Source organism: Nicotiana attenuata, chromosome 7 (assembly GCF_001879085.1).
Source record: "Nicotiana attenuata strain UT chromosome 7, NIATTr2, whole genome shotgun sequence".
NCBI lineage: Eukaryota > Viridiplantae > Streptophyta > Magnoliopsida > Solanales > Solanaceae > Nicotiana > Nicotiana attenuata.
This window is the reverse complement of record NC_031995.1, coordinates 6,851,612-6,863,645: the sequence shown is the minus strand read 5'-3', so window position 1 is coordinate 6,863,645 and position 12,034 is coordinate 6,851,612. Positions and strand designations below refer to the sequence as shown.

Here is a 12,034-nt window from a genome sequence, read left to right as displayed (position 1 = left end):
GTGTAGTCACACAGTTTGGCATGTTTGTTTGGCCAAGTAATTACTTGGTCAGCATGGAATTAGATGTAATTGGAGGGGTGTAATTACACTCTCCAATTCTCAAGGGGGAAGTGAGAATTGGTGGTAATTACACTGCGTAATTACAGGGTTGCTTTTTAGTTTATTAATTTCCCTTTTATTTTTATGTTTTTATTTTCTTTATAACTTTTTATTTCTATTTTTTAATAATTTTTATTTTATTTTTACTTTTTAATTTTTTTTTGGAATTTTAAAATATATTTTCTTTGTACATTATTTATATTTTATTTCTCTACCTTTACTTCTAGTGATTCCATGAAATTGCTTATATTTTATTTTTTATTTATATTATTATTCTATTTTTTGAAACTACACCTCCTAATATTAGAAATAATGAGTCATTCACAAACTTGGTATATAATGAGTGATGCGATTAAAGTGGAATTTCGTTGTTGAATATGGTTATAAACTTATTATGTTTCCTAATCTTAAGTTGTAGTGGAACTTACTATATTTATGTTGGAATTTGACATATGTTAAACTATTTTGTTGAATTTTAAAATTATGTTATATTCATGGTTCCAATTTACTTGTTTTAGTAGCATTGGCTCATATTGCATGTTGTTCATTTGAATAATATTATGACATTATATTTATAAATATTAATTTATTTTATCAAACATGAATTCCATGATATTTTACAAAACATTCGAAACAGACCCATAGTAAATTTTTTTGCTACGAGAACCATGAAATATTTGATGGACCCAAATTATATATATAAACTGAGTCTATAATAATTCATTAATTTTAGGATAATTGTTTATTTACATGTTGAATTGAACGTTAAGATACCAAAAAATGCCCTATACCATGTATATATACATCCCTCTAAAGAAACACTCCTATATCTCTCCTTTTCCCCCCCTCTTCTCTTCAGATCTTCATCTCTCTTCATTCGCCGGCAAAATGAAGCTCTCGCCGGCGGCACCACTCTCCCTCTCTCTCCTCCTCCTCCTCCTCCTACTCTTCTCCGTCACCACCTCCGCTCACAACATTACTAAAATCCTCGCCAAACACCCCGAATTCTCCACCTTCAACCACTACTTAACCGTCACACACTTAGCCGCAGAAATCAACCGCCGACAAACCATCACCGTCTGCGCCATCGACAATGCCGCCATGAACGAACTCCTCGAAAAACACCTCCCTACTTACACACTCAAAAACGTCCTTTCCCTTCACGTATTCGCCGATTACTTCGGCGCTAAGAAACTCCACCAGATTACAAAAGGCAGTACCCTTACCGCCACCATGTTCCAAGCCACCGGTGAAGCTCCGGGAACCTCCGGTTACATCAACATCACCAACATGAAAGGTGGTAAAGTAGGTTTCGCAAATGAAGATAACGACGGCCATTTCACCGCTACGTTCGTTAAAACCGTACTAGAAATGCCGTACAACATTTCAGTTATTCAAATCAGCCATGTTTTAACTTCAGCCGCCGCTGAAGCTCCGGTTGCTGCACCCAGTGACTTAAACATCACAACCCTAATGTCCGAACAAGGATGCAAAGCCTTTTCCGATTTATTAAAATCACACCCAGATGTTTCAAAAACATTTGCAGAAAATGTAGAAAGTGGATTAACAGTGTTTTGTCCTACAGATGGAGTTTTAAACGGTTTCATGCCGAAATTCAAGAAGTTGACTAAAGACGGTCAAGCTTCTTTATTATTATACCACGGTGTCCCTGTTTACAATTCTTTAGGTATGTTGAAATCCAACAATGGGTTAATGAACACTTTAGCTACTGAGGGAAAAAAGAAATATGATTTCACTGTACAAAATGATGGAGATGATGTTATGTTAAAGACCAAGGTTGTTACAGCGACAATATCTGGAACATTGTACGATGAGGAACCATTGTCGGTTTATAAAGTTGATAAAGTTTTATTGCCACGGGAACTGTTTAAAGCAATAGCAGAAGAACCAGCACCGGCGCCAAAGGGTTCAAAGAAGAAGAAGAGTAAAAAAGGCGGCGGCGACGATGTAGAGGATGATAGTTCACCGGAGCCTAGCCCGGAGGACGACGATGCTCCGGCGGATGAGTCGGAAAACTTGAACGGAGCTATTAGTGTGAAAAGTAGTGGGTGGTTGGTTACAGTTGTTTTGAGTGTTATTTGTGTGGCCTTTATTTGATAATTTGGACCATATAGTGAGTCTATACCTTTTGTTTTGGTATGCACATAGATATGATTTTTGCTTTTCATCACAGGTTTTTTTTGGTAATTTGATTGTATTGTGTAATTTTTTTTCTTTCTCCACAATGTATTTTGTAATGAAAAAGAAAAGCAATAAATTGAGTTTTTTGTCCAATTTAATTTATAAATACTCGATTTATTTCTAAGCATTTTGCGAATATTTTCAATTAATTACACCTTCTACTCTTATAGGTAGAAATAAAGGAAAAAATATAGTCCAAAGTGCTCATCTACAACGAGACAATTTTATCAACATGATAAAGACTGTCTTTAATTAAAACTTGAATAGGCGGAGAAATCTAATTAAAAGGAGTCTCAATCTAATGTTTATCTTAATTCATTTTCTCTTTATCCTTATGAAAACGTATGCATGTGTCGGTGGAAAGGAAATTCGTTTTCTTTTTTTCACAGAAAAAGAAAAGAATAAGATCTTCAAATCTTCCTTTTCTCTCAAGGTTTAATGTGTTGCATAAATAATGCCAAAAAAAGATTAAAAGAATAAAGTCGTTCATTTTAATGCATATTTGGATATATAGCTCATATGTTTGCTTTTAGTGTGTTGATGACAGATCAATTTATATATTTATTCTAGATAGAACTATGTCATTTTCGCACTCTAAAGGGCAAATGATCGGTTGTATTTCACCTACAATCATTGAAAGTTTGAATAATGCATGTTAGAATTGTAAATCATACTTGAATAATTGCTAACATATGACGAGATTTAGACGTGGCATAGTGTCGGTGCCCTCTTTTAAATTTTAAGTATCTTTATTTTTTAATCTGAATTTATTGAATTTTATAATTTGGGGTTGGTGAATCTGTAGTAATGACCAGTTGGCAAATTGCATATCTCCAAGAAAGACGAGCTACATGTTAAATCACCCCACTGCTCCAGCTAATCCATGGGCGGATGTAACATTTCATACGTGTTCAACTGAACTCATAACTTTCGAAGCATATATGTATTTATATATAAAAATCTACTAAAATTTTAACTTGTATTAGATTTGAACTCATAATTTTAACAATATAATGAGTGCAATACAAAAGTGATAGGATCGAAAAAAGTAGGTATTATGCGGAAGCTAGTCAAACAAACCTTGAACAACGATAAATCATACAACAAAAGAGAAATATACCAAAAGAGACACAAACATATAACGTCGTTCGGTCAACTGACCTACGTCCACGGCGGAGATGAGCAATCCACTATATAAAAGAGAGTACAAAATATCGTGAGAACAACCTCACGAAGAGGCAAACACAAGTGACGTACTAACACTTGTCCCGTAAAGTTCTCCCCCCTAAACACGACTCCCAAACCCCATATGGCTACATTGTGGATGCTACTGAATGAGAAGGACGGATCTTCAATTTATAGAACTCCAAACCTTTTCCTACAAGAAAAAGGATTAGCCAAATATGAGAGATTTATAATTTCCTTCTACAAGAAAGAAAACTCAATTAAGGTATATATGTTGCCCTTTCCTTCAACAGATAGGAAGACCAAATATGGCAAGAAAATCAGGACAACACCTAATAAAAAGCTTAACCCATTAAATTAAAATCCTGAATTCACCTATGAGCTAATCAATTTATCACAGTAGTATAACACAAATAAGTACATTAATATTAGTAATATACATCTAATATTAAATGATTATCTCTGTTGTAATGCAGGCATAAATAACATTAAATGTTTCTTCTGTTTTGCCTTTCTTTTTATCTGTCTCTTGAGTTTAGCCTCGAAATATATGAGAGGTGTTTCCATTTCATTGTCAAATAATAATACAACCCGTTAAGCTTGAATTAATTTGGCGTGGCTTATACTTTTCAAACTTTGAATCTAGTTAATAATTAACAGCACTAATTAAAATACTTTTCCAAAGGACTAGACTTTGATTTTTAGTACTAACTTGAGATTCAAATTGCAAGTCCACGTGCTTTTATACGGGTTATGCATTATACAAAATAATAATAATATACTAAGTAATATATTATAGACCAAACTATGATAAACTCAGTTACTCCAAATTTTTGTTTGTCTTTAGCTGGGGTGATTTCTGTACCAACAATTGATTTTGAAGTCTGAAAAGTAAGGGAATATTTTATTTTTTTTGCTAAGAAAAGTAAGGAAACTCAATAAATCAACAACATGCTACGCGTTTATTTAGTAAAACCCTAGCTTCTACGTACCATCAATTATAAAAGAGTGTTTGAATTGACTTTTAAACTGGTCAAATCAGCTCTTTTAATCAATATCGATAACTTATTTGAATCTTTTACCTCGGTTATTTTGATTCCGGAAAATTGACAGAAGTTCTCAATGTCATTTAGTTTGTACCATCAATTCATTGACCAAAATAGGTCATCTTCAACATTGATAAGAATGTACTTCCCGATTTTATTTTTATTTTTTTGAAAAAATGAGTATATTATATACTTCCGAATCCCAACTGTCAAAATACACTACTGCCCCTTATCTTGGTCCATTTGTTCCGACTTGGACCCACTTTTCTTCAGCAGGGTCCAAGCAAATGTACATTATACACAGGCCAGATCCACCTTTAGGTTTACAATCTTCTATGGCCCAGAAAATTTGATCCATTCGTTATCAGCAACATCATAAATCTAGCCGGTATACATAAACTATACACTTATTATATATAGTTATACTCATATTATATATGGATTATATATATATACATCCGACAGCTATTTTAAATTTAAGCGTTGAGTGAGCTGCTCTTAGGTTAATTCTTCAGAATTTATTTTATATTCTAAGTGATATACAATCGACAACGTGAATATTTTGACACAAACATTTAATTAATTAACTAATATCATCCCGATTATTTCATATAAACTTTGAATACATCCTAAAAATATTGCACTTAACAAGGAACACTCAACTTTTAATGTTCATCTCAACGTGAATATCTTAATTTTATTGTTTTTGAGGCATGAAATCATGTGTTCTGTTATTACATCAACACAAATCATGTCACCCAACAAGCAAACTGTATACGGTCGAAGTCGAGCTCGACTTCAACTTGGTAGATTCAGCTTAGAACGTGGATATCACGGACTGGAGATTGACCTCGAGTAACACCGAGTTAGAAGCTAAGGTCGGAAGACTTGCCTTCAAGGAACGTTGAGTCCGGTATCGACCTTAGTGTTACGACCCAAAATCCATTAAGGGTCGTGATGGCGCCGGACACCGCTGTCAGGCAAGCCAACCAAATACTTAATTAAACACCAATTTTAAAAAATTTGAAAACCAAGATTTTTCCTTTAAATTTCATAAGTGAAAAGATAACATGCTTCAATTCAAATTAAATACCAGCAATCAATACAAAAATATTTAAAAACCATCCCAGAACCCGGTGTCACAAGTGCATGAGCATCTATTAATAAGAAAAATAAAATACAACATCTGTCCGAAATACAGTGGATAGGGAATAAATATAAAAATGCTGAAAGGAACTACACTAGCTGCGGGTCGCCTCGAACAATGCAGCTCACCTAGTCCCAGAGTCATCCGCGCTGCTACGCCCAGTAGGCCACTAGAGTTACTTATACCTGTGCAACAAAAATGCACAGAAGTGTAGTATGAGTACGTAATCAACGTGTACTCAGCAAGTATCCCGTCTAATCTTGAAGAAGTAGAGACGAGATGGTCAACTTTGACACTTACTAGAGGTCCAATGATAATATACTAAATGTACAAGGAAATCAGGGATTTTATATGGCAGTTCTAACTTACAAGGCCGGAAGACAGGCAAAACACCTTCAACAATTAATAAAGGATTTTAAAGGTTTACTCTTCTTTATCTTATCAATTTACATCAAGCCATGAAAGGCAATATCATCATTTAAAATATCTCATGCATCAATATACATAAATATTATGCGCAAATCATGCCGAGGCGACGGCCCGATCCAACAGAAATAAAATGTGCACTTGCCGAGGGTCGACGACGCGCCTATAGATGCATCTATTACCCCGCTTGCAAAATAATCTGCGACGCGGTCAACATAAAATAAACACATACCCTGCTCGCGAATCATACATGCGACGCAGGTACACAGAGAGATACATATTCAATCAATCAAGTAAGAACTTATCAGGGAATATTTATCAAAATATATCGAATTCTCTTTTAACAAATTTTAAGAAGTAAAGTTTAATCCCTTTAGAAATTCATTTACAAATTCCAAGTGATTTAAGCAATTCAAGCTATCATAGGGTTTACAAATAATCCAAGTATTCATGCTTTTGGGCCCTAGCTACCCGAACCATAGCATAATAGTAGCTACGCACGGACTCTCGTCACCTCGTGCGTACGTAGCCCCCGCGAGTAGGAGCACATAATCAATTATATTCACCTATGGAGACAATTCCCTCTTACAAGGTTAGAAAGGAGACTCACCTCGCTCCGAAGATCCATAACCGGCATTCCACGCCCTTCCGAAGACTCTAATTGATGCACCACGCTCCAAAACTAGCCAACGGTTATGCAAATCTATTAATATATGCTCAATTATTCATTACAATCTAATTTATAGAAATTCCTAACTCCGTTCGAAAAGTTGACCAAAACGCCCTCGGGCCCACGTGCCCGGAATCCGAAATTTTTCGAAAATAAAGATTATCCATGACCTTAGGAACTCAAATATATAATTTACTCCTAATTCCATGCTCAAATTCATGGTAAAAATTCTAATTTATCAAGTCTCTAGGTTTTCTTCCAAAAATCCCAATTTTTCCACAATTCTCATGTCTAATTCCATAATATAATCTTGTACTTAACTTGGAAATGAGTAGGAGTAACTTACCTTAACATAGCTGATGAAAATCCCTCTCTTGAAGCTCCCCAAAATCGCCCAAGCCATGAAAAATGGAGGAGAAATGGACTCAACCCCGACTTTAAACAACCATTCTGCCCCAGCTCTTTTCGCACCTGCGGTCCTTTGACCGCTTCTGCGGTTCCGCAGGTGCGGCCGCTCTACCGCATCTGCGGTTTCCCCAGACCTTTCCTTTTCCGCTTCTGCGACACAACTTCCGCAGATGCGGTCCCGCTTCTGCGGATCTTTAACCGCATCTGCGGTCCTCCCTAGACCGCCCAGTCTCGCTTATGCGATTCTCTCTTCCGCAGATGCGGTCCCGCTTTTGCGGAACCTTGACCGTATCTGCGGTCACGAGCCTTAGACCAAATTTCGCACCTACGCCTTCCTAGCCGCTTCTGCGGCGCCGCAACTGCGTCCCCCTATCCGCAGGTGCGGTTATGACAGCAACCAGACCCTTCAGCCTTCTTCAAAATTCCATTTTCAATCCGTTAACCACCCGGAATCCACCCGAGGCCCCCGGGACCCCAACCAATCATACCAACCAGTCCCAAAACACATTACGGACTTGCTCGAGGCCTCAAATCACATCAAACAACACGAAATCATGAATTACACCCCGATTCAAGCTTCTTGAACTTTAGAACTTCCAACTTCTTCTTTCGATGCTCAAACCTATCAAATCAAGTCCGATTGATCTCAAATTTTGCACACAAGTCATATTTGACATTACGGACCTACTGCAACTTCCGGAATCGTATTCCGACCCCTATATCAAAAAGTCCACTTCCGGTCAAACTTCTCAAAACCTTTAAATTTCTATCTTTAGCCAAATGGCTCCAAAATGACCTACGGACCTCCGAATTCACTTCCGATTGCGTTCCCAACTCCAGAATCACCATTCGGAGCTATTCTCAGACTCGGAATCCCAAACGGACATCGATAACACTGAAATGCACTTCAAGCCAAACTTAAGAAATTTCTTCCAAAATGCTAACTTCCACAATAGGCGCCAAAACGCTCCCGGGTTATCCAAAACCCAAACCGGGCATACGCCCAAGTCCGAAATCATCATACAAACCTGCTGGAACCTTCAGATCCCGATTCCGAGGTCGTTTACTCAAAATTCCAATCCTAGTTCATTCTTTCAACTTTAAGCTTCCGAAATGAGAATTCTCTTCCCAAATCAATTCTGAACTTCCCGAAATTCAATTCCGACCACGCGTACAAGTCATAATACCTGAAATGAAGCTGCTCATGGCCTCAGGCTGCTGAACGGAGCGCTAGAACTCAAAACGACCGGTCGGGTCGTTACATTCTCTCCCACTTAAACATATGTTCGTCCTCGAACGTGCTGAGAACTATACTGAAGTAGTCTGAAATCACTGTTTAACATTTTATGCACCTTTCGTGCTACCACAACTTGGTTGAGCGCATTCGCTCGATCAATTCTGAAGATACTTCCTTTTATTCAAGCAGATAGGCCTTAAAGCCCAATTCCAACATCCGGAATTCTCTGTCAGGCCTGTTTCCAACATACGAACACCGTATCAATCACCACACGCTGTACCCAAACATGACTGCATAACTTTGCTGAATTCACACCTTGCATCATTTTACTCACCGGACCACAATAACATTTTCTGATCAACTTAGTCGAAATTCCACGAATCTGATGCTCCCATTGCACCCCACGACATACACAGGTCTTACTCTAACTCTTACAATACCGCCACAATGAAAAAGATGTGCAGAAATTCATAATCAACTGCCGAGTCAACCAATCATTGAGTCTATACTTCAGACAATAAACATTACCATATTCTCACCCAAATAATGATATTTACTCCTTAATATATTCCATACAATCAGATTACACTGATCCTGAATCCAATGATCTCATCTCACCCAGTACGAACTACTCAGACAATAAGCCACCCCGGACCTAATCAAGTCACATATGATGCCGCAATGTGCCAATAGGTTACCAATTCGAACATGGTACAATGAAAACGAACTCTGGAAAGGAAATCCAATTACCCCACTCGCGAATCATACATGCGACGCGGGCAACATACTACACCGACACCCCGCTCGTGAATCATACATGCGACGCGGGCCCACGGCTAATACGAGCTTTCCTCAGAAAACAGGAAGCGAAGCACATAAAACTGATATAGGTAACTGTGCTTAACATCACATTGTTGCGGTGTATCACCCGATTCAAATATCATAGACCTTGCATAAGGAGATTGCACACCGAGCGAAATTTGCTCATTACAACCATAATACCGAATATCGGTAATAAGCATGCTAAGTGCCTAATACCATCCCTGAGGGAACATATAGCGTCATAAGCTACAAAACTCAAGCACAACTGAGGTGCGATATACAATCTGAATCTCAAGAGCCATCTTGCTCATAATACAACATTTCTACACGGATCCCCAGCACATAAGCAATTTCTCGAGCCGTCTCACAACTCACACGGCGCAACGCATCACTATACGAAATATCTGACAGTGAAATAACACCCTGACTACTCCTCCACAAGGAGCGCATTACTGAAATGAACACAACTGACCTGGCATAGAGCCCATATTCACATCTAAATTCATCCACCGACCTCCAGTCGATCCCAATCATATCAACTAAACCAATAACCTTTCAAAGGTCCATGCTAATCTCCCCCTTCTCATAACACACAAGAACAACCATCATAACCGGAGTACTCATCCACAGTCCACAACTCAGTGACTGAGTGCCTTCCAGGCACATATTCTCAACTTATCGATCTCATCACAAATCTTCATACTCGGTTTAAGTTCTTCAATCAATCAAGTGACTACCTGCCACACTTGTACGATCTTCCTGTGGGACACACTCCCATAACCTACCATAACAAATAGTTGGGTCGTACCTCCAAACCACCGACCGCACTAATACTGAAAAGTGATCAAGAATCATTAACCACGACACAAGCCCCCCCTTTTTTTTTATACAAAACACCAATCTCAGGTGACGCTGAAGACAACACCAACTTACCTTAAACATCGAAACTCCTTTCCTGCTCATCTGAGCTCGTGACATCCTTGTCCACACCGAGCTGCTACCTTGATCTTCACTGCAAATTTCCATACCACTCAATGCACTCAACGTGCCAGTATACGATAGGACTCGTTTTTTTTCATCATAGCTTCGGAATCACTAATAGGTTAACACTTCATCATATAAAAACTCTTCACTTGACTCACTTCAGGAGATCCATGGTTTCACACAGGTGAATTCCCATAATCGTAGAATATGCAAATCTCTAAGTAGTGGTCTAAACCACCATTGCCCTTCCGGAAATTCTGCTTCCACATAACCAGTCATAACAGTAGAATGCTTCTGAATAACATCAATTGCGGCGGCTGACAAGCCTGATACGCACCATCACAAATCACTCGCATAATTCGGTCACGCTGAAGGAACTGACCACTAACACCAATATGCCAAATTCAACTATAGTCAATCAATCTACCTTCTTCCAATTTATCCTTGATTGCCTCAGAGATAATTCTAACTCCATTCAACACATAACATACTCCATCCGCACTCATCCCGAGTGACCTGAATCACGGGACCATGCTGACTCAAATCCCATGAATCAATCCATACCTTCCTTGCGCGCATATTCGCACCCTCAACTGATATGCCCATTCTGCTAATCCTTCTACAAATCCGAAGTCCTTTCTCATGTTTCTCTCAAGTGCTATACTGCAAGTCAACACATCCTAGAACATTCTGAGCCTCCACTCATAAGCTGCTGCAAAGCTTGATTCTTAACTGTACTTATAGGCTCGAAATCATTAGGCACCATACTTTACTTTTTTTTAATCCGTTAGGACCGTTACTGAGAGCCACCCGCTCTGACTTGGTCCCGAATATAATCAACTCCATAAATCTTCTAGCACATGAATACCCCATTGGTGATGCACCTGGTAGAATCCCTTCCCTTGGAACCCGCATCTTTACAAACACAACCTTGAATCCTTCCCCAAGTCTGAACATGGCCAATAAGGCCAACGATAGCCCACCTTTAATAATTCCTCTGCTCAAATTACCATTTATAGTCTTTTCCCGTTGCTGAAATAGCCCATCAATATGCTAATAACCAGAAACCTCGCAAGTAGTTAACCATGCAACCCCATCATAGGCGGTGGGGCTCTCTCACTTAGCTCGAAACCACTATTACACAACTCTGGAATATACCAGGATTCTTAATCTCCTGTTGACATAACCTTGCGCAATCAACTGCCAACATGCTCGATATCTTACTATAGAAACCCCCTTTTTATACTCGAAATCATCAACAACATTCGCACGACCGATCCCTTTGCTGTATAACCAATAGAATTCTTCGCAGAAGCTCGCCAACCACGCGATCGCTAACCTGCTCACAGGGATGAACTACCTGAAGAAATCACTCCCGACATCTCCCAGTGCTGCTACACGGGGTACAATTACTACGAAATTCACAACCCGTCCTGAGTCTGAGCTCACTCTCCAGCTGTACATGTCCATTTACCCCTCGTGGGAATCATTTATATGTGCGGCAACACCCTTCCAATTCAAAGTTATGCTGCATCCTTCTTTCTTTTAGGCAGCCCCTTTTCGTTATATTAAATCTCCTGCCGCATAATAGCTCTTCCTTCTAATTAATTCCGTAGGCCCCAATAGCCAAGCACCAATATTCCCAACTACCTCTCTCCTTAAGGCGCATAGTCATCTTATTACCCATCCCCTACGCAGCTCCGCCACTCTCCCACTTTGCGCAAACTCACTCCCTTAATCAACTGCTCGGCCTGCACTTCCTAAGCCTGGCCTTTTAGCAATTTAAAACTCCGCCTGACACTTCCCAC

General features: G+C 38.9%; 1 protein-coding gene across 1 annotated transcript; it reads left to right on the top strand.

Annotated features, from left to right (window-relative positions):
* On the top strand, positions 846–2,399 carry LOC109228630 (fasciclin-like arabinogalactan protein 2). Its single transcript, XM_019393788.1, has one exon. It carries the CDS (start codon positions 880–882, stop codon positions 2,215–2,217), a length of 1,338 nt encoding a protein of 445 aa, XP_019249333.1. The 5' UTR covers positions 846–879; the 3' UTR covers positions 2,218–2,399.